At 39.9% G+C, this 24,208-nt stretch overlaps 1 protein-coding gene across 3 annotated transcripts in view; it reads right to left on the bottom strand.

Annotated features, from left to right (window-relative positions):
* Positions 1–24,208, bottom strand: part of DPH6 (diphthamine biosynthesis 6) — a 220,624-nt gene that overhangs the window by 15,903 nt on the left and 180,513 nt on the right. For 2 of the 3 annotated variants that reach the window (XM_059849819.1, XM_059849822.1), the window contains one exon: positions 15,483–15,791. The exons of the other annotated variant lie outside the window; for it this stretch is intronic. In XM_059849819.1, coding sequence (XP_059705802.1) covers positions 15,676–15,791 — 116 coding nt within the window. In that variant the 3' untranslated portion in view covers positions 15,483–15,675. Of the gene's footprint in view, positions 1–15,482; positions 15,792–24,208 lie in introns of those variants that run through there. 3 annotated transcript variants of the gene reach the window in all.

Genomic DNA, 24,208 nt, shown 5'->3' with positions numbered 1-24,208 from the left:
AAGGTGTAGATTACAGAGATGAGAGCAAAAGGCTGATGAAATTGAGGTAGAGCATTGTACCTTGCTCAAGATTTGTGCCCAGCAGACAGACAAAAAGGTAACTGTGGTGAGCACAGAAAACACTTTTGAGATTCAGCAGTCTTCCTTTAAAGTACTCCTTGACAGTGAGCTCAGGAGTACTCAGAGTTCTCTGTCATGAAGGATAAGGAAATGCTGCTGTACTGGAACTTGAACTCCATAGTCAAAGGAAGCCTCATCAAAGCTAAACAGTATGACTGAAAACATTTTCTCCTACTTACTGTTCTTTTTTCAGCATCTTTGTTAGCCAAAAAAGCACTTATGTCAGACAGTATCACCAAAAGATAGAAACTTCCCATCTTTTTTGTACAAATCTATTACCAGTGGCCTATGGAGGGCTAATAATCACTTCTTATTTTGCTCTGTTTCATTATTCAAACTGGAACTGTTACCTGCAGCTCCCCAACATGGTTGTTGACTGCCTTACAGGTCAGGGTTCAGGATCAGAGATTAGCATTGATCAGAAAGGGATAGTTACCATTCACTGATGCTTTAAGTAGGAATTTCCTTACTCATATTACAGATAAAATGGTTTAATATCACATTAGATAAAACTTTTTTATCACAAGGCATATTTTGCAAAAACAGATTATTGAAGAATAGGGTAGATATCAGACCCCACCAAAATGTATGTGAGACTAGAACCTCTTTTAATTACCCATGAGTTAAAACTCGAATGGCTAAGGAAATGTAGACAGATGGCTAAAGAAAATGTAAGAGCAAAAGGAAAAAGAAAGAAAGAACTAGAAAGAAATGCAAAAGGTTATTTGATAAATAGATAATGAAGAGAAGGAAGTCTGGAATATTTTTAATTTGAAAAAAAAAAAAAAAAACAAAGCAGGAAGCTTTTTTAGGAAAGCAGGAAGTCACTGGAGAAGGAAAGAATGAAGAATGCAAAAATATGCCAGCATCTCTTATGCCATTGCTGAACTCTAAAAACCAGCAAGGCAAGATATTCAGCCAATCCAGAGAACAGAAACCTGCATTGATCTATATTACCATGAGCTGTGCTGGAGCCCAGATGAATAGGACAAACTGAATGGACTCTGTGTGGCTGTAAGGATATATAGGATGTGCATGACAATCAAATCAGGATGTGTCATGGCATATGTTAGAGAAATTGATTGAGTTTGTATAAAAACCATGAAAGAGTGAACTGAGTTGTGTGGGTTGAGCTGGCATAGAGGTAGAATTTCTGCACATATCAAACAAATGGTTTAGTTGTTTAATTGATTTAGAAGATGAAAAAGGAGCTTTTTTTATCATTGTTTTGCTTAGCAACAGCAACAAAGACAAGTACTCAGCCGGGACTGTCATTTGCTCAGCTCATTAAAATATTAAGAGAGAACACATCTTAGCAGAGTTCTGAGCCTGCAGAGCTGCCAAAATCAGGTTCCCAATACGCAGGGAAGGAGTGCTGAGAGTTTTTCTCCTTTTCTCTTTTACCCCTTATTGTTATCAGTCTTGAGGCAGAGTGCTTCCTGCTGTTAGTTTTCACTAGGTACTTTTCTCATATCTCAAGTAAAAAGAGGCCTGGGGCACCATGTTCCAAGGCTTCTTCCACAAATAATACAGATTAATGTCCATCCCAGAAGACCTGTTCTAAGAGGTTTCTTTTTCTTGAGTCCTGTAGCCAAAGCAATGCAAAGTTCCTCTGCCTGCCATGATAGCCTGATTTATATGAGAGGGATAATAGAACCAAAAGTGAGAAGATAACTGAAGAATCTGAAGATGTTGAAGCTTGTATGATTGTCAGAATATGTTGTGTAAAGTAGGAATTTGAGCAATTTCAAGGCATTTTGACTGACTTTATGAAAGGTTGTTAGTGTTGCTGTGGTGGGTTGACCCTGGCCAACAGCCAAGTACCCACACAGCTGTTCACTCATTTTTCCTCTCTCCCCAGTGAGATGGCAGAGAAAACAGGAACAACAAAAGTGAGAAAATTCATGGGTCAAAGCAAAAATAATTTAATAGGTGAGGAAAAAATATGTGATATCAAGTGATGCAAGAGCAATCACTCACCACCTCCAACAAGAAAACTGATGCCAAATCAGTGGCCACCTTTGAACAATTATTTGGGTTTTTTTTGTTCCTTGTATAATTAGCCATTGATCCATTCCTGAAAGGCACCCCAGATGTTGAAATACACTTAAAAACCATTAAAAAAAAGAAGAAAGAAAAAAAAGGATATACTCTTTCAATACTAACCATGGCTAGAAGTGTTTGGGTTTTCCTATGAACACAGTTCTTCTCATGCTCAACAGTCATTGTCAATTGTTAATCAACAGCATGACAAGATCCTACCAATGTGACCTGCATTATCTTACTGTGAACTCATCAGAGCAATTGATAAACTTTATTGGAATGCTCTTCTTCCTAGCCAAGTTCATCATTTCACAGCTGTAGTGGAGCATATATCTTTGTCCTTAGAGCAAAGGATTAAAATTGCTCATTTCTCCTATTTAGTTTAGTTGCTGCAAGTTATTTTCTGTTGTCCTTCTCAACAGGTTTCTGGGAGAACTGCTCAACACTAACAACACAGGGAATCAGGAGGGTAGCTCTGTAAATGAACTATAAAAAGTAGTTGGGAAAGCCCATCTGAGGCAAATAAATTCTCTCATGAGCTGCGAAGTGGCAATATGAGGATGAGTAGGGGTTTTGATGTTAAGGTAGACAACAGGATCAGGTATTTCTTTGGATTCTAGTCCTAACAGTTCACTGACATGTGGCCTGACTTAGAACCAAAAGAGAGACGTCAGCGTGTGTCACTTTCAGAAAATTTTACCAAATTTTACCTATAACAGCATCACAGATTTCCCCTGAGCCCTGGTGTTCCTTAGCACATCTTCAGAAGAAGAAAAGAAAGATTTTTAGGGCAAGAAAAGCCTAAAGACTCTTACAGCTAAGCTGTGCCTGAGCTGCTTTTATCAGAGGGCAGTTCTGATTTGATCTATGATGAGATGGAGATGAAATATCTTCTGTTTTGCATCGACTGCTGCTCCACTTCTCTAGGTGTAGACGTTAGTAACCAGCAACAGCAGTGATGCAAAGTACTCAAGACTGGATGGACAGATGAAAACTTACATAATGAACCAGAAACTTTACTAGGTCAGTGATTGATGTCAACAGCTAATACTAATTCAAACCCCTTCTGTCTTTCTGGTTTTACATGCATTTTAAATGCCTTTGGTTATGGTTGTCCTGTATCCCAGTGAACTCTACTGCACAATAAGAGAGGAGAGTGCTGTTTCTTCTCTGGGTTGGGTTTTGTGCCAGGTCCAACCTGGCTTGGGTGTTTAGTATGAGGAGAGTATTCTTGACTATCTATGACTTCTGAATTGCACTGAGCTGAGAGCAAGGCATCCGAGTCCTTCAGCTGCTCTTGCTGGCTTGGCATGTACCTACATAATATCCTGGTAAATTGATACAACTGATTTAAAGAATGTGATTTGTGTCTCAGAAAGTTCTTTATGGATAAACCAGGTGTATCATCTTGGTCTTTGGATTCTAATAGATGACAAGTCAACTCTGAGTTAGTGTTCTTTCATCTGCTTTCCACCTGTACAGTGCAGCAACCTTGCTCCTGCAGCTGTGACCAATACAATCAATGATCTGAGAGAGCAGTTCCTGCCAGAGCTGTTAGGACAACCATGTTGGAACAGTCAGAAAGGAGTGGTACAGCAGAGTCATACTTATATTGATGTAGCCACTTGAGTTGGTTGTCTTGCTTTCAACCTTTTGACTTCCAGAGATGGACGTTTGTCCATGACTGACAAACCACGGAATGTCTGCCAACAGGATCCTGTTGATGGCTCTTTCTAGGCCCTGCCTTCCTACTGTTTGTTTGTGCACTGAGCTTTCAAACTTCAACTGGAAATTCAGTTGGGAGCTAACACAGACAATGACACAGGTAGGGTAAATGCCAGCCAGTCTCTGGTGTCTGCATTCTTGGAGAGGTACTTCTCCCACAGGAAGAGAGGTTGTGAAATAAATACCTGTGATGTGGTTCTGCAGTGCCCTGCCTGCCCGTGCTGCTTTGAATAGTCTATTTATCAGGCCCAGAGACTCAACCAAAGAGTATTCTGGAATCTCAGAGACTGCTAGGACAGTCTACTCCTGTTTGCATAGCTTCTAAGTCCTTCCTCCTGGGAAGGGTCCCCTCCCTAAGCAGAGTGGTTCTAAGAGCACAGGTGAGTGTCCAGGTCCAGCCCTGGCCCCGCGTGCAGCATCACGATGTGCCAGTACAAAGGCGTCTCCAGCAGCCTGCTTCTTTCAAATGCTTGGCAAGTGGCAAGTCAGAAAACATTAGGTTTTGGTGGAAAGAAAACAGCTGTTTATTTTATTTTATTTGAATGATGGTGTGGAATTTAATTCAGCAAAGACATGAAGTATGTTGGTAAATTGTGAGTGTGTGTAGGTGGGTGTGTTGGTGGGTGTAGGGAGCATATGGAAGAACTGCAGCATGAGAAAGCAGCTGACAGAAGGGGTTTGAAAAGTCTAAAGCAGAGCAGACTTCTCTTCTTTTCCTGCATTTTAACTCTCCCTTTGGCACCAGTTCATGCTGCAGCCTCATTCCCTCCTGGTTGATACATTATACTCGTATCTCTCGGTATTTGCTGTGAATGTAATTCTTGTATTTAGAGTTCTAGGTCGGAAAACACAGAACTGACTAAAAGAAACCCTCAGGTTTGCAAAACAGCAAATGGTGTGGTAAGAAGGATGTGTCTGTGTGTATGTGTTTGCTGTCCGTAGCACTTCATGCATCAACCGGGAACCATACCTACTACCATTAATTACTAATTGTAACTTCTGTGCCCGGTTTCTGCACAACTGCAGAGTGAGAAGCTCGGGGCCTCGGGTCGCCGCAGGCCGGGCGGTGGGGCCACCATGGCCGCACACCCCGGCCCCGGCCCCGGCCCCGGCCCCGGCCCCGGCCCCGGCCCCGGCCCCGGCCCCGGCCCCGGCCCCGGCCCCGGCCCCGGCCCCGGCCCCGGCCCCGGCCCCTGCGGCGGCCCGCGGGCGGCCCCGTGCTGTTGCGCGGCGCGAACGGGCGGGGGCAGCATTGCCCGCGGAATGGCGGCGGCTGCCGAGGCCCGGGCGGGAGGGACGAGGGAGGGGGAGCAGAGAGACGAAAGCCCCTTTTCTGTGCCCCTTCGGAGTCTGCTGAGGGCTGCTCTGCGGCGTGCTCGGACGTGCCTTGCCGCCTTTCCATTTCGGGGGAGAGTGACATTATAAAATGCGGTCAGCTGGTGTCCGATGCGGAGACAGGAATCCCTCTGCCTGGGAGCGGTGACAAAGGCTCCCAAGCGGGATTTTTAACTTGTAAAGCGTGCGCCCTATAACGTACTTAGGGAAAGCCTGGGGCCTTACATTGAAACACAGGTCCAGAGTACTGCTGGTTGGTGCTCTGAAAGTGGGCCAGGGAGTCAAGAGCGGGGCAGAGCAGAGCAGAAGGGCACGGCTGCTTCACGGGAGTGACCTGCCGGGACGGCGTGACCTCCGTACGGCCGGCCACAAGTCAAAGCGTGTTCTTGAGGACAGTGTCCAAATTCCTCTTAGACACTGACATACTTGGGGCAACAGCCACCTCACTGCGACGCCTGTTCTGGCGTTTCACCACTGAAGAAATCAGTTCCTCTTTGAGCAACCGTGCAAAGGTGCAGATTTTTAGGAGAGGTGCTGTGCTTCAACATTCAGACTAAGTGGCGTGGCACTCTTGGTGCACCTCCTTTAAAGCCTCTCATCACATGGGTAAAAGGGACAAGGAATAGTGAGGATTTTTCAAACACCTTTTGCAGTAGATTGACTTTATAGTTTGTTTATATAGTCTGCTTTGCTAAACTTTGGAAATCATGGTTCAATGATAGGTACTATAAAATACTACCTTCCCAAGTAACTTTTTGTAGAAGGTCCTTACATGACTTGGGAGCACAAATTCCACTCAGTCAAAATACAAACTGTGTTCCCAGTTACTTTGGTCATTTTGAAGAAGTATGTGGGGCTTGGTAAAGGCAACAGATGGTGTTTCAGTACCGAGTCACATTGTTGAGATGCAGCTGACACCTGGGCACAATGTAAGGCTTGCTCTCACCTTGCCTTGGAACTATGAAACTTTACAGTTTGTATTTCTAAATATATCTGATGCCAATGGTACCAGGTGCAAGTTTCAGCATTTTTTTTCTGTGTGCTGTCTCTTATGCTTATGATCTTCATCTTAACTTGGATTTCTAAGGTCCTTAGTCATGAATGCAAAAGAAGAGCTCACATGGATCTTTCCTTTTGTTGAACATACACTGAACATTTTAAGACAGTATTAGGAAGAGAGAGAATAAAATAAAATCAAAAGAGAGGAATATTAACCCTGAAGAGGGGAAAGAAAGGAGAGAGGAGAAACACAGGTAACAGAGGAAAAAGACCAAAGGCATACAATATCCGATGATAGAAGAGAAAAATCAGTTTTCTCAATCTTCCTGCCCTGTTTGCAGTTCTTAACTCTGCAGCTTCTGTGGAGAAGTAATATTCTAAAAATCTCAGTAGTATTAAACCCAGGGCTTTCTAATTTTGAGGCTACAGAGAAATGCCTGACAATGAAGGAGTAGCCCTAAGAGACAAAGTATGCCCATGCTACATACTGCTCTCTAGTGCAGACCTGAGGAATCCAGGCAGAATCTCAGCAGTCACCCTGCAACTGTGCAGGAGACAAGCCTGGGCTCTGCTCTGGGCTCCTGCACCAGTCTGCACCTGACCTGCAATAGCATCCCCACCCATCCTAAACTCTGCACATGGACCAGAAAGCAGGTGAAAAATTTTCACTGTTGTATTTTAAAAAAGTCTCTGTCACAACTCACTCATGACTCAAAGTTACCTCGTGAACCATAAAGAGCATTGGGAATGTTCTCCTTTCCCACAATACGTGCCACTCACGGGATGCCTCACTGTATACCTGTCACTGCCTACAAGAGAATCTTCAGAGCAATCCAATCCATACCCATTACTGCTGTCCTCATTTTACAGGACAGAAGAGATCATAAATATATAACTTGTTGTCTGTTGCAAGGTTCAATGCCAACATCAGAATGTAAGAGCTCTTGTTCCTGAGGATTCTGCTCAAAACTCTGAACTCTGTTTACACCAGAGAGAAAGTTTTTCTTTTTTTTTTTTTCCCCTTGAAATAATCTGTCTCCAAGTACCTTTTAAATGGAATTAGGTATTCCAACTAAACGTTTTAAAAGATGTAAATTGCAACAAGTTCTGCAACAGAAAAATTTCTATGGTTTAATGCTTTAGGATAATTTCAGGGGAAAAAAGGAATCTGAACAGAAAATCTGACCTTTTCAATAGAAAAGAAATACTTTTTTTTTTTTTTTGTTGGGGGGGAAGAAATACCATGACCAAAAGAAAAACCCAAACCAAACCAACCAACCAACCAACCAAAAAAAAAAAAAAAACCAACACCCCACCAAAAAACCCAACCCCCAAACCATTTAAAGTATTTTACTTGCATTCAGATAGAAAATAAAATACTCTGACAGTTGTATCATGAAATTGAAGTTCATTGGCTAGCTCCTTTTGTCTCTTGAAATCATGTAGCAAAAACTGTGGCCACTCCTGATATATGTACACATTAGTGTGGGCATTCAGTGTTTGAAATACAGTATATGGAATTGCTCACAGCACATTGAGAATGCTCAGCAACGTGCAATTTTAGGGTTGCACTTTATGCTGTAAGACACATGGTGCTGTTAGCAATCCTTTTTCTCCCACTAAGCACACATTACCTGAGTTTTCTAGTTGAGCATACACCTAAATGACTTTTTACTTTTTTATAAGAGGGCCATAAATTGTCATCAAAGACAGGGGGTCTCAAATCAGCTTTTATTTAAACACTGTCTACTTGTTCTCAAAGTCCTATGTCATTCTTATATCAATATCCTTTAAAGAAAAGCAGAAATTTGGGGAATATAATCCTACAAACAGATTAAAAAAGCATTACATGCAGTTTGCATGTGAAGGTAGTGTGGGGTTTTTTAAACAAAAATTCTGTCTTTTGGGGGTTTTATATGACCTTTGTTAAATTTCTTAGTTTGTTTTCCAGGATGATTGATTTCCATCCATTTTTTTCCAATAAGAAATAGTGGTACCTGCCTCCACTTTGCTATATCCTCTCTTTTACTTCCTTTACAGGGGGTTGATCCACCTGTTCATTAAAAAGGGGAAAACCCAACTTTGGGGAGTGCCTGTCAAGTAGGAGAGTTGCATAGTGATGTGACTCTGCCTGTGTGTGAGAGAGAAATCAAATAAAATCCAGAGCTGAAAAACGAATTCACTGTATGTAGCATAGAAGAAAAATCATGCTGAAGTCCTGAGCTAACTCACATAATGCTTTCAGGAATCAGAAAAATGACACTGTCAAAACACAACATTAGTTTTCAGAAGCCTCCAGGCAAAATTTTATTTATTTAAAGTTAGCTCCTATTTTAATAACAAAAAAGTGGCAGCATATTCTACATCAAAGAAAAAAACTTTTCCTAATGTTTCCATTCCTCTTGTGAAGTACTGGAGTTGAAGTAGTGGAGCTGTCTTTCTCTAAATAATTATGTGAGTGGCAGGATCTCAACCTGAGAAAGCTTTTTGTCTGCACTGGGGACTGTAGCATTAAGAGAATCACATTTGGCTTGCTTAATCTGAGCTGCAATACAAGATACTCAGACTTTCAGTATTTAAATAGTTAGTTTTATACAAGATCTGTAACAATGAAGACGAGTCCTGAATCACCATCTTGGTACACTCTGTAGCACCTTGATCAAGGAGTACAGATGAGACACATATTTATGAGCTACAGCTCTCCAGTCAAGACCTATTAACCACATTCCTCGTGGCAGTACCCAGGAGAAATATCCCTTAACATGGTGCACAGCTGGTGGCTTCTCTTGCATATTACCCTCAGTTTAGGCATCCTCCCCTTCAGACCCAGACCAAAGCACGCTGTTAGAGGCGTCAAAGCATTTACCTTGTTGAAGGGGTGAGAGATGCATTTTAAAGTTCACTTCTGGATCTCTTTCCTGGCAACTCTATTTATTCCTCTTTGTTCTTCATTCATTAATCTTTTATAGTAAGAACTAGTAGTAGTGAGAAGGCAGTCCAGGGTCCTTTCCTTCAAAGACATCCCATAAATAAAGAATAAACCCCTTAGGTCCATAGACCTGTTGTTTGCCTTTTTAGCTTGACTTCCCCACCAGTTCCTAGTAATACCATTCCTTTGGCAATAACTTCTGTCTGTGTTTCCTTTCTATTATTTCATATCCTTTAACACCTCCTGCTGTGAACCTTAACAGATCTGGAGCTGTGGTTATTTGGTTCACTTACAAAAGTCTCTACATTTGCATGTATCTGGGTCTTGCTGCAGAACGGTTGGGTATGTGTGGGAGTAGGATTGAACTTTGTTGCAAGAGATAACTCTAACATCTGAGAAATGTATTTCTTCCTTCTGGACCTCTGGTCTTGTAAAAGAAACAAAATAAACTAATGTCAAGGCAGCTACCAACAAAACTATTGGTCTCAGTGAAGGGGAAGCAATGCTTGCATGAGCTTGCACCCCTAATGCAATGACTCCAAGTTCCAGCTCAGACAAACTATGCCTTTCTTGTGAAGTGAGGGTATGGCAATAATGTGATGTATGAAGGATGTTATGGTAAGACAGTACTGTCAAAAGCTGCCAGTAGCAGGAGTTGCAGAAAGACAATAGAGACAGAGACCAGAAGAGAGATTTTTCCCCCTCTATCATGGCAAAATCTAAAGTAGAACAAATCTCATGAGTAACAGAAAGTAGTAACTCTGGCTGCCAGTTGATACACTTTTGAGGTTGAAAAGTGCTTCTTCTGCCAAAGCAAATGGGGATTGTGGAGAGTGGAGAAGCTCTTCTTCCAGCAGCATAACCTGAGACCTGTCCACTCATATTGGGCAGGGGAGGCCCCCAGCATGTGTGTGACTGTCCCAGTGATGGACCAAGAATATTTTATGTGATTGACCTGTAAAGCACTTCAGGATCATCGGGGATGAATCCTGCTGTAAAATGTATCATTAATGTTACTAGATGTATTATATAGACTTCTGTGATCTGAGACTGCTGCAGGCAGTGTGCTGGGAGAAAAGCTTTCCAGATTGTGCTCATGCAAATTTCTGTCTGTGATCACATTCGTTCTGGTTCCCACTACAACATTACTTTCACACTCATGCGTGCTGCTCACTCAGTCTAAACTTTTTGTTATTGCAGGTTGTATGACTACAACATAGCATCCCTTTGCTAACACCTTTACAAGGGTGAGAAAACATACAAATATGGAAATAAAGGCACAAGAAATAAAATGGATATGCTTAAACTTTCCCAGGAAAGGGGTGGAGTTGGTCCTAACCTTTGCCTCCTGACTTGAATATGTGCCTAACAGGTTACTAGATCAGGGCAGCTGTCAGCTTGTTCATAGCATTTAGTTCAGCTTGTCTTTTTGTTCTGAACCATTGTTTTATTCTGAACCGGGGATCTTTATAATTCAGAAAGGAATTTTTGAAAGCTGGGAAAAGCAGATGTGAAATCAGCTCTATTTTGAGTCCATCCTGTTGTACTGTGGACAGTCTCATCAACCCTGTTAAATCACGCAAACGGCATTTTGAAATAATTTAGGATTGATACAGTCACAAAATAGCCATATAATAGGCGATGGAGTATGAACAGACATAGCCAACAAATGTTTTTTAAACATTGCAAGTGAAATGGAGAGCCAGAGTAATGCCAAGGAGACCTATGGCCAGTGACATCACCTGTGTCAAGAGCCTCAGAACAACCAAGCTGTTTGGGAATGTAGGGAAAAAAGCAGGCAGTGCTCTAAAAAATGATAAAACCAGGAAATCACAGGCAAACCCTAGTCATGAATTAATCCAACAGAAGTCAAATCCAAGAAATTGTGAGCAGTGAATCATCAGTAAAAGGGCACTTGCATGTAACATATGAGTTCAATTCACAGGTACCCAGTCTGTTTTTTAAAATTAAAATTTAAAATAGGTCAAAAATATTCAGTGTTCTGATGAAAGTTGAAAAAAGAAGCTTTCAAGATCTCAAGTCTGTATTTTGAATGTTTGTCTAATACATCAACACAGGCTGGCTTGCCAGAAATATTAAAATACAAGTAAAAAGATCATAAATTAGTAAATTGTCAAGTATTCTTAATATGTATTCTCATTGCCAGACATTTATAATAGTAAAAGCAGGTTACTTAAATAATAAGTGCCAGTTAGTACTCAGAGAGCTCAGAACAGTTTTACTTTAATAGAGAGAACAAACTAGGTTTGCTTCAGGAAAGCAAGCCATCCTGAAAGAAATAACAAAGATTTAACTTGGACACATGAAAAGTTTTTGTATTTTAGGATTTCAGTGTTCATTTATCGAACTATTACACCATGCAGCAGAAATCTTTTACCAAACCAATGCACTCATTTATTTGAAATAAAATTTTTGTTCAGTCACTGTATTTTGATAGACTAGGCTATGCACATAGACAGGAGATAATGGATTGAACAGGATGTCCTTGAAGGAGAAGAGCTCCTTCAGATTACCTCTGTAATACCTAGGAGACATCCTGCTTCCAGTACTCGCTGCACTTCTGAAGGCTAAGAGGAAAGATGCACCCATGCTATCTGGTGTAACAAATCAGCTCCTGAATTACCTAACTATAAAACTCACAGGAAAAAAATTAAATAATCTCTTTTTAAAATATCTCATCAATGTCATTTTAAAATCTATTTAGGAAGATCAGCTCTGGTGCTTTTATAGCAGCTTAGCCAGGTGCATTGTAAAGGCTCACTAGTACTGTTGCCATCACTGGGTTTTGAAATGAGTACAGCACAAAGTTACTAAATCAGTTTTGGTCTTACAGAGACATTTGATCATACTTTCAAGCAATTAAAGAAATTGATATACAGAGACTTGTAAAAGGAGGCAGAAGACAAAATTTTATGGACACAAAGAACATAACAAGACATAGATTACTTTTTGAAAAAAAAAAAAGGAAGCAGGGAAGATTTGCAAGATGTATTCTAAAACACTTGTTAAGCAGAGAAATGAAAAATTAAAACTTCGTGTTACATTTTTAAAGACATTTTTCCACCCATTACATAAGGGGTGCTGGAATAAGCCAACATTTTGTGTCATAATAAGCATACAAAACATATTCCTGCAGGCTTAGTAACAATCAGAGAAACATAAGAAATTGTGTGCATACAAAGTCCTCAAAACTGGTGTCTTAGCACATATGGGAATTTATAGTCTCAAGATTAAAACTTGCTGGGGTAATCACTCTGAATTAAACAGGGCAGGAGATCCTTCTCCTTTTGATGCCTTTATTAAAAGTGATCAGCTCAGGATTGAGAGGCCCAACGGGTCCGCAGTTTCACTGTCGTTGCTCCCAGGAGCGACTCAGAGGAGGAGGAGGAATATGCAGCTTTGTCCACTAAGGGGCAGAGCTGGGGGTCCTCTCCTCAGGAGAGCAGGTGGGGGTATATGCCCCTGCATTCGGGCTTTCAGGTTTGCTGTCTAGTGTACTGGCCCCACCTGAGGTCTTCTACTTAGGGCGAGGGACAACCAAGGTTCTCAGCATCTCCGCAGGCTCTGGACTCTTGTCCTAATGTCCAGACATCACTTCGATCTCCTAATTCTGTTTTGGCTCGTTGGTTTGGGGGTCTTTTCTTGGATTTGGTGGGGGTCCTGTCTCATTGCACTCTGGGTACTTTGCATATACTCCTGACGTATTGTATCCTGCCTTCCCACCATCGGGGGTGGGGGGGGAGGATGCCATCCTCCTGGCAGCAGGCATAGGTGGTACTGAGAAAGGAGAATTCTCAACAATAGATGGTTAAGGACTGATACTTAACAGGTGATTACAACATGCAGCTAACAAAGCACTCCCATCTACCAGAACTGGTTAAACTTGTAATTCTACAACCTTTGGAAAAAAATGGGTAACCCTTTTTTTGTTCATAACAACTCCACTGACCTTTCTGTGAAAACAAACCCACAATAAAAAAAAAACCACAAAAAAAACCAGACCTGTATCTATACATTTTGAGTATTGATGTCTTTCTCTCTTTTCACTAAACCACATGTATGTCTGTGTGTGGATGTCTGTACCCATCTCCCCACCTCACTTCTTCAGCATTGTTACAAGGAAAGTCAAAAAGAGCTCTGCTGAAACATCTTATTCATAGTAGGATCCAGTAATTCTGATGAAAGCACAGCAGCTTAAGGCAGATAAATTGTGCTATTTCTCTCTATTATAAAAGTCTTAGGCCTCTCTATGGCACACTTTTCTCACCTACTTTGCATATCAATGTTGCACAAATGGCCTTGTTCATACTTAAAATAGTGTAGACTGAGCTTATAGTTTCAGTCATTCACACCACTCAGAAACTGTTTGAAGTCTCTCTAGGAGAAAAAGTCAGCAAACTGTTCTTTTTTATGTATTCACAATTGAAACCTGTTGAAGTTCTATTTCTCTCTCTCAAAAAAGCAAAAGGTTTTGCTTTCAGTTGAGAGAAAAACAAAAGAACACACTGTTTTTCAGACCAATGCATTCTGTTACCATTTCTCAAAGCAGCTCTAATGAGAAAAAAAGCAGGCTAGTTGGAGTCTTGAATCTTGTAGGAAGACTTACAGGAAAAGCTGTTTTCTTTAGGAGCAAATATCCTGCCACCTTAAAATATCCAGTACAGTACAAAAGCTAAGATCAACATGTTTCAGTATCTTTTTAAACTCATGGTGAAAAAAAATGACTGCTACAGGAAACTCATTGAAACTTACACCATCTTTTTGGTTTCCATATGCATCAATGGAAAAATAAGCTTCATCCTTATCTCTCTAAAAGTACATCTTCTCTTCTTCTCTTACAGTCCATTGTGTCTCTGGCCTATGGATGCTCCACACTGAGAGAAATAAAATACTGGCAGTTTCACAGAGAAGTGAGAAAATGATGTAGCCTTCTAAAAAAGTGGAATTCAAATAAACCAGGCACATCCAGGTATTAACAAGTCCTTTTCTGATCGTGGGAAAGGATCAAATGTGTTTAAGTCTAACCTAAAAATGATCCTGAATACTAATTAACTAATGTATTGTTAACAGATTCATCCCTTTTTCCTTAAGAAATTTAATACAACCATTTTTTATACACTGTTATATAAAAAACTCTTTGCTTTGCCCCTCCTAAAAACATTTAAAGATCCGTGGAAAAAGTAATTCTTACTAAAGAAGATGGCATCTTTGCTATATTATTGGAAGCAATAGTAATGAACAATAACATTTAACAGTTTCTAATTTCAAGTACTGATCAGTATAGTATGCTGGGCATGTAGACATTCTAACAGAGGAAGATCCTCTTATTTTTAGTGTCTTGTTTTTATATCAGGTGCTGCCATGTGCATTTCTGATAGTGGGTAAGAAAATTAAACTAGAGTGCTAAGTCCCCCTCATTGTCACCTCAATGTGAATGTTCTGCCATACAGTTAACTTTTGTGGAGGTATCTCAGATATATGCTGAGGACAGAGAAGGATAACTTGGAGGGCTGGTCTCCTAGCTCCAGTGCTCACACTGTGGAAGAGAAGCAGTGAGAATATACAGATGCAGAATATAGGCAAGGCAAAGGTTTGATACTCGTTCTTGAAGATTTAATTATGTAGCCTTTGTCTGAAAGTAAGATTTTTCTGCAGTGCATTACTGCTTCAAGAAAAGTCCAAAAGGCTTTCTTTTCTATACTGACCTTATGTAATGAGTAAAATATCAGTGGTAATGAAATTGATAGGTGTTTCACCTGTGTGTCTGAGCCTGTTTTAGTGAAAGAAGTGGTATAACTCCTATTGATTTTCTGGAGAAAACGGAAGCCTGGGGTCTGTGATAGCTGTGAATACTGGTAGCTGGTAGTTACCTGAATGTTGGTAGCTCTTTAATAACAGCTGTCTACCAGATATAAAATACAAAAATGCTCCTGGATTAGAAAGCAAGGTGGCAAATCCTACTGTCTGGCCATCATTTCCATTATTTGTTTCAGTAAAATGTGCATCCTAAATACCACTCTCAATAATGCTTCCCCATTGCTAGGAAATTATTAAAATCCAGCCACAAATAAGGTTTTCATGAGTTGGCCTGAAGTGAGAAAATTCAACGTAGAATTGAAAGGTACTGCAGGTAATATTCTAGTTTCCTAGAATATTACCTCCATCCCAATGGTCTAAAGTTATAACTGGTGTATTGTAACCAGACCTAAATATATCAAACAAGGAACGAATGCGATCACACCAACTGCATCTCCCAGGAGCCACCTGCTTTACCCTGCATACATCTAAAAACAAGTCAGAAAAAAGTACATTATTTTTAAAAAAAAGCTTTATTCTTCATACAAACCTGACTCTGTCACATATCATGAGGCATCATTACCAAGGTAATACAGCTTTGCTTAAATCAAACAATATTGCTTCATGAAAGTATCCAATGGAGTTAGTATCAGCTCTTTGTTCTGTCCTAGATGGAATGTATGTGTGTTTTGATATTAACTCATCTCCTAGCTTAGCCAGCATGTTATATGAATGACATCTTTGTCAGGTAAATCCACCACAGGTACTAAAATCAGAGCTGGGGTCTTCTCTTCCAAATACTTTTCAAGGTATTCTTGCAGTCCTAAAATAGAAACAAAACAACTAATGAGTCCCCCTTGCTTATTGTGTCCTATCTCTTAATAACGATTTCTAAATACTTTTCTGAAAATTATTGTGGAGTAGCAATTAAGAAAAGGCAGTGAAACACAACTCTAAAGTTTTCACTTTATATAGAAGGAAAATCTCCCACCTCCTTTTTGACTAATTTGAGATTAATTTTAGATGTTGCCTAAGGCCAGAATTCAGCAAAACAGTTAAATGCATATTTCTCAACCTTGAGTGAGTAAGTGGTCTGTTGATTACAGATACAGAGAAACTGAAGTAGAGCAATGGTAAAAATACCAAAAGGCCAGCTGAAATTCAGTTGTCATTTTTGATATTTGGATGATCAGCACATAGTTGTCTGTAAATGAAACTCTCCCCTCAAGTCCCATTGTGGGGCATCAATCAATAGAGAAGTTAAAGTGGGCCATTTTTAAAAACATTATGAACTTAATTTCAATTTTTAATCTTGAAAACACAATGGAGGCAGTCTGGGAATGCCAGCGTATATGACTGAATATCTGGAATTACAGTAAGATTCAAACTCCTAAAAATACAGAATCTGGCTACAAGAAGCTCTAAAAGGACTGGTATGTGTGGCAGAAGTTTGCAAATTTAAAACTCCATTACGGGAACAGAATTAATAATTGATAAGATCTAATTAGAATACAGAAGAAAAGTAAAGAATGGAAAATTTAAACTTGGCATCAAGACATTCTTGGTTGTGCTGAGCCTCAGAGAACATGCTAGAAATCAAGCACACAGAACCCTAAAGAAAACTACTGAAAACCCGCTGAATGACCCACAAAAGACACTTTCCTAATGATAAGGTATAGCCTGCAAAGGTTCTTGTTTCAATAACGTATTTCTGTCAGCAGCTTCTGGGATTATGGCAATTCTTTATAACACTAAGCAATCTTGGCTAGAAAGGGTGTAAAGAGGGCAGAACTTGCAGACTGTCAGAGCTTTTTTTTTTTTTTTTTTTGGCGTCACTGCCTGTGAAACTGCGAATAGGCAGTTCAGTCAAAGTGTTACCTCATCCAGGATAAAATAGGAATTTTGCAATTGTATTCACTGAAGCCAAAACTCCTCTCTTTTTATCTGGCAGGAATAGTACAAATTAATGTAATAATGGCAATGCTGCCTACAAAATATTGCAAAGACAGTACCAGTCTTCTGAAATTCTGCTGGCTTCCTTTTGTATTAGCATCATTGACATTGGAGGTGAAGACAGACAAGGGAGAGCCAAAGATCAGCAGTCACCTCAAAGGTCAAATGACTTCTTTGTCTGGTGTGCCAAAAGGAACTCATTCTCTGTATTACAGATATTCAGCAGTAATAACTGGTAATTAACTATCAACTAACATTTTTCTTGAAAAATTGGACTTCAGAAAACTTTATGGCTATGCTGACTCAGCAGGCTTTAAGTGGAAGGGGTAAAGACAAGCCACCTCAAAATCACTGATTCCACCCTATTAAAATTACATTTATTTTTTTCATCAATTAAAATTGTGAAAATACAGTTTTAGACTTTAGCATTTTAGGCACAGGCTTAAAAGCTGTGAATCAGTGCTAAAAGCTACCAAAACAAGTCCAGGTATACCTTTTAAAGGGGGGCTATCTGGAAATAGACTCCATTCTTTGGTGGGTTTGAGGTGGCCAAAATAGCCATAAATATTTACATTTGAACGTGCCCTAGTGGCCTTGCTTGCCAACCAGGAGAGCCACCTTTCCTAAAGACCAGCGCCTTTTCCTTTGCCAGTGCCTATATGTATAAATGAAATGTGGTTAAAAATCTGGGACATATACATCTAAATATTGTACTGTATTTACAAATCAGTTAGTTTTATATGAAAGCAGTGCAACTTAGATCTGCATATTTATACACTTAAAAATTGTGGATAAAAGTCTGCTCATGCAAACTTCCCCTAAAAGGTAGAGATTGGGTCTTCTAAAACAGTAAAGTTGTACTGTAAGGTCTCACAGACGACAACACACAATTAGTAGATCTGTGGCAACCTATGAAATTACAGCAACTAAAAAAATTGACAGCTATATATTTTACCTGCTATAATAAGATACTATAAATCTTCCAGTACTAATTGTATATTCTTAATGATGGGAAATTAACGAAGACACTATTTTTTTTTTTTTTTGACTCATTCAAAATATGATTTTAGATAAATAGGAGCCTTGGCCATGAGTGTTTTCTAAATATGTAACTCTGTTTGAATACAAAGATTTTCAAAAATGTCTTTCCTTTTGTATCATGTATGGGGAATGCTTGCTCAGTTGTATGCCATACTTATAAAAGTTGATTTTAAAAACAAAAACAAGTAAAGGATAAAGGGTTACAGTGAGTGTGTTTACTGGAGGTTTAATAGTGGCTATAGATGACTGATGACAGTTATTTAAACTGCCCTGATACAGGATTTACATACAAGCAAAATCAGCTGATTATGAAGCAACAAACAAGTGGTGTGCATTGTGGATGTTTTAATTTCCTGTGTCCACACTAATTATGCTAGCCACGTTGCAGCACATTTGCAGTTTTATGGAGGCCACCCAGGGGCTCCTGGAGTAACAGAAGTCAACAGGGAAACACAAAGGAAATGTCTCAGAGAAATTAAGGAGTGTTCTTCTAGGAAGCTGACATAGCTGACAGCCCAGCTGAGGTGCCTTTACACCAATGCATGCAGCATGTAAACAGGAAGAGCTGGAAGACACCATGCTGCCTGACATCTCTGTCCTTGCTGCCATTACAGCACAGCTCAAGCTGGGCCCATGGGAATCTCCTGAGGTTTAACAAGACCAAGTGCAAGGTGCTGCACCTGGATTGGGACAACCCCTGGTATCAGCACAGGCTGGGCATGAACAGACCCAGAGCAGCCCTGCCCAGAAGGACTTGGGGGTGCTGCTGGCTGAGAGGCTGGACATGAGCCAACCATGGGCACTCCCAGCCCAGAGAGCCAAACCTGTCCTGGGCTGCATCCAGAGCAGCGTGAACTTCATCGTGCAAGATGGGTCCCCCTTCTCCCAAATAATCCACAGAAATTCAGGGAGCAGGTTCCATATGAAGTGTCTTCCTACACTACTATGAAATTTTTTTTTTTTTTTTTTAACCTGGGTGCAGCTGAGGAATATGGACATAACTAAAACTTAAAAATGAACAAAATTTATTCAGTGTCTTCTGGCATTACCATCTATTTCTGCCATTGCTTTGTAAAGACAGGATACTGGAATCTATATTTTTATGATCTCTCATGCTGACTTAGCAGCCCGTCTATGTAACATGGCATGAACTAAGAGTGTAATCTATTGTTTTTAAAGGTGATTTTCATACTAGGTAAAAAAAGCAGTACTCTGAGAGCTTCTAAAAGGTCATTCCAAAAGACTAGGAAGTGATTTCTACCTCTTTGCTGTCACTGGCCTCAGCTGGATTTAGGCAGTATCAGATGAAGCCACAGAATCCACTTACATTTTTCAAAATCAAGTCCCTGTTATTGTTGCCATACTCTTGCTTCACTGTATATCTGCAGGGGAGTAGTAATCTAATAGCTCATATGAAAAAGGAAAATGGTGGCAAAAAGGAAAATGGTAGCAAGAAGGAAGATCACATTTAGCCCAGTACATAAAAAATTGCTTTCATATTACCACTATCTTTCCTTCACTTTTTAACCAAAATATATTGTTACATTTCTTAGAGCAGGTTTTAAATCCCTGAGCTAATAAGGCTCCATTGCTTCTGCTGCAGAGATCTGACATGCAGCATGTACTTTGAAAAGATGCATCAGAGGGGATCAGGTTCCTAACAGTTGACTAAGAGTTCCAGTCCCAAAAGATCTGCCCCTGGTGTGCAGAACACTTAACCCTTCGACCAGTACCAACATGACTATTCACAAATTATTGATGTCCCTAAATCCCTGGCAGATTGCAGACAGTTCTTGTCTCCCTTGAAGCCAAAGCATATGGTCACTAATGAGATGGATTAAAAATACATATACACATTCAGGGCTTTGCCACATGAATGTAAAGCCACAGAAATGTTAGAAGGTGATTGAACTGGACTGAACACTGTTAAATACACAATTAGCTCGTTATGGATCATTTCCATTGATCTATATTCAGTTTCACAGTATAGTTTAATTAAAGCTGTCTGGAACAAGCCTCTGCCTTAAATGATCAGGCAGTGCAATGAAAAGGTGAAACACGAGGAACTGGAGTTGCCCCTCCCTTTTTTAAACATCCAGCTGACTGTCTCTGTGGTGTCCAACCACAGCAAGAACAGAAGCTGAGCTATAAAATATTGTCTGGTTTTTTCAGTCCAAGGTTTTTCACATAATTTTCTTAATATAAAATGATGTAGTGGAATATAAGATTTGGGAAAAAAAAAAACCCCTGCATAGTTTGCTTGGATCATTGAAATTAATGCCTTTCTATCCAAAATAAAATCAAAGCCAGTAAACAAGAATATCATACCGGAATATAAAAGGGAGTCACCTGGAAATATGTGATTTTGTGCTGATTTTTTTTTCCTGCATCTGTAAAGATTTTAAATCACAATATGGGTGTTTTTCACAGTCCAATACTTGAATTGTCATGGTGCCTTATGCTTTTTGTTGCTATTCTTGATGACATTATTTTGTGTTGGCCATTGTACTTTTAAGGGACCAGTTTTTCAAAACTGATGTAAGCTCCTTCATGGAATACTGATGATGCACTTCAGTCACTCTAGGCTAGGATATTTATGTGAATACAAGTTAAGCAGTTGCTTTGAATTGCAGGGGACTTCTGTTATAGCCATGATATATGAGACAAATGACCAGTAGGAGTTTGGATAAGGCTGTGAAACCACTTCAAACCTGCGATTTCCTATGGCAGTCCTTGGAACTGTGACTATAAAACAAATTACAGAGGGAATGGTAGTTGTGTTTGGAACTCAAGTCATATGCCTGGTCAGTTGCCAAAGCAGCCATATCTGCACATCTGTATTTGCAAACAATTTTTTCATAAAAACCTATCTCCAAGAATTCCTCACATGGACTCATCTATACCAAAAGACTTCTTTCTCCTCCCACTAAACTACTTTCAGTTGTACGAATCAAAATACCTTTTTCACCTAACATGAAAATACAGCCTACACTGAAAGCACCAAGGCCAATGTTAGCCATCCTCTTTCACTTGTTCATAATTCTGGAGTACCATTTTAGATGATTGCAACCTCTTTCGTGAAGGATATGGTTATCAGGATCCAGACTGATAGGACTCTGTCCCTTCGGACACGGAAAGAGAGCAACACTTCACCCAGCAAAGCATTCACCAAGAGAAATAATGGAATCATTAAATAGTTTGAGTTAGAAGGGACCTTTAAAGCTCATCTAGTCCACCCCCCTCCCCTGCAATAAGCAGAGTCATCTTCAACCAGACCAGGTGGTTCAGAGCCTCATTCAACCTGACCTGAAAAGTTTCCAGGAATGAGACATCTCTGGGCAACCTGTTCCAGTGTCTCACTGCCCTCATTGTAAAAATCTTCTTCCTCATATCTAGTCCGAATCTGCCCTCTTTTAGTTTAAAACCATTACCCCTTGGATGAGGGGTACACCGTCACTACAATAATAAGCTCCCTGTACATATTGAACGGCTAATAAACAATCTCCCAAGAGCCTTCTACAAGCTGAATAACCCCAACTATCTCAGTCTTTCCTCACTGGAGAGAGATGTTCCACTCCTCTGACCACTTCTGTGGCCCTCCTATGGACCTGCTTGACAGGTTCATATCTTTTTTTGTGCCAAGAAAAAAACCTGCTAGCAAGAGAATACTAGTGCTCTGTTACATTTCACTGCTAGTCCTGTTTGTGCAGTGGACTTGTCCCTTTGGAATCTATCCCAAACCTAAAAGTTCTAGTAATGTTTTTAAGCAGACTACAGTGAAAACATAATGAAAGTTGCTGTAGGCTTGATGGGTACCCACAGGAGTTGTAGCAGCTCTTGTAGTAGTTGTAGCAACTCTGTAGTATTGTTGTAACTCTTCCTACAGCTGAGCAGATGAAAAGAAATGAGGAAAATGAGCTGTGTTTCCCTGCATGCCATACTGGTAACTCCTGCTCTCAAATTAAGTGAGGAGAAGTTGTGAGGGCAAAGGGCAGCAGTCGTGGACCCTACTGTTCATGGGAGATATAGAAAAAGGAGTGATTGGCATGTCTTAGACCGCACTAGTAAGTCAGTCAGGATGCCTGAACTCTGCATCACCAGCAGCAAGAGGAGAGGGACAGCTGGTATAAAACTATCAACTCTGAAGGAACCATGATTCTGCCTCTTCCTCGCCCAGCCACACAATCCTTTTTGCTGTTCCTCTGTTTCAGCAGGAAGGTGTGGGAAAGAAAAAAGGGCTCACTCATAATCAGGGAGGGCATTAACATTTACAGGACCCTCACTTTTCTAGAACTGAGTCACTTGGCTGAGTAACTGTACAAGTCTTTTTAGACTGTAGCTCATGCATTTTTTTAGCATCTGAAAGAAAATTAGTAGACAAAACAGTTATTTTTAGTATTGGTTTGATTGTGGGCCTGTCAGCCTTGGTGATGCATCTCTTTTATCAAGCTGCCACAGTATCTTGTTTTGTTTTCAGAGCAAAGTTTGATTAAAGACCAATTTCAGAAAAGTTACTCACTGTGGGCGTTAATTAGTGCTTCCTGGCCTCTGCAGGGTTTATCTTATGATCTGTTTCACTTACTAAACCCTGTAATTCAATTTACATGAAGATGGGAATGAACCAACCTTTTTCTATTCTTCTGAAATCTTCTGTTTAACTCAGTGCTGAAAGAAACTCTCTCCTATCATTCCCTAATAAGGAATTCTACTTTCTAGCCTTTTAAAATCAAAATTAAAGCAATACTTCACATCTATAATGACTTTTCAACTAATAAGCTGAGAAAGAGCTTCAGAAGGGGGTAGGTAAACTTTAGGAAGCCTTAACTTCTAAATAGTGCTTTCAGTGGTGCCCAAGTATACTTAGAAAAAAACTGATAATCATCTTTTTCTCTTCCTCTGCATCTTTCTGGGAGTGGAGCATTGTCATTCTGTATGAGAAGGTTGCTGGTATTGCCCTCCTCCTTTCTCAGTAGCAGACAAGAAAAGCCTTTTGTCTTTCTGAAAGCAAAAGACTAGCTACTAGGTCAAAAATATAAAAAAGGAGGTTGAAGAAGAAAGACTTAATAGTACTGCCAGGTAAAAAGTAGCAGGTAGAAGTGAAATTTATAACATGATATAGGTAAAATTAGGAACTACTGAATGAAATGAATGAAAAGAAAATGCCATTGGGGTACTCTACAAATACAAGCAGACCAAAACCAAAAAAAGCCAGCCCAATGTACTCAGGTACATTGAGTATTTGAAACTAGGTTGAATAAAACATTAAACCAGTACTAAAGAGACCAAACCTGTGAAAGAGAACATGACCTAAAATGGTCTTTTTTTTTTAATAGTAGACAGACTGCACAGGAAAACTCAGTCTGGGTGAGGCAACATTTTCAAGCAGAGTTCATGGACACTTCCATCTTAAAACATCATCTTGCAAGTATACATTCTTTCATGAACTTCCTCCCAGATTTTGAAACCTAAACTTCATCCTAGGTGTAGTATGGACTTAGCCTGGTAGGGATGCTTCCTAAAGTTGTAGTGTGACAGATACACTAGAAATGCTGAGAAGAAAGGGAAATAAGGCAATGATAATTATAAAATTGATGAATATTTACAACAATTACAATTTCAGGCCAAAATGCCATCCCTGAAACAGGTATAATCCACCCAACTTTCATAATTACCTTCCAACCTGCACACAGTACCAGTCCAATCAGGTATGTTATCATGTACATCAACAGCAAATGGTAGAAATAAGTGTGACTCTTTTAAAGATAAACAAAGGTTGCTGAGCTCCTCCATGTATTAGTTAGGGCTGTTTCTCAATAGAAAGAATTAAGATTTGGCTTCCATAACAATTCTTTCAAGCTGCTGGCTACAGCTTAGAAAATAGCAGAACATGAAAATTCATTGCCGTGTGTTTTCCAGTGTTCTGTTTTTAGTCATGTCCTATATACAGACTGAGAATCGGCCTATACAAGGTTATAAATGTGCACTTTTGTTTAAAATGTCATTAGCCTTCTGCACTAAATAAAGAAACACTTAAGCATGCCCTTCCAATACTCACAGTGAGGAGTAAATATAATTTCAAAGAAAACGGAGGACTGAACTTTCCAAGTACAATCACTCAGAGAAGAACTTGTGCTTTTTCTAAAACCATGACAGAGTGCAAAGATCACGAGCCTGTTTTCCCTGTGTGCTATCCTTCAACCCTGTAATCATCCAGTCTCTTTATGGGGTGGATGGTTATTGAATTTG

This window comes from Haemorhous mexicanus, chromosome 6 (assembly GCF_027477595.1).
Source record: "Haemorhous mexicanus isolate bHaeMex1 chromosome 6, bHaeMex1.pri, whole genome shotgun sequence".
NCBI lineage: Eukaryota > Metazoa > Chordata > Aves > Passeriformes > Fringillidae > Haemorhous > Haemorhous mexicanus.
This window is presented reverse-complemented; position numbering and strand designations above follow the sequence as displayed.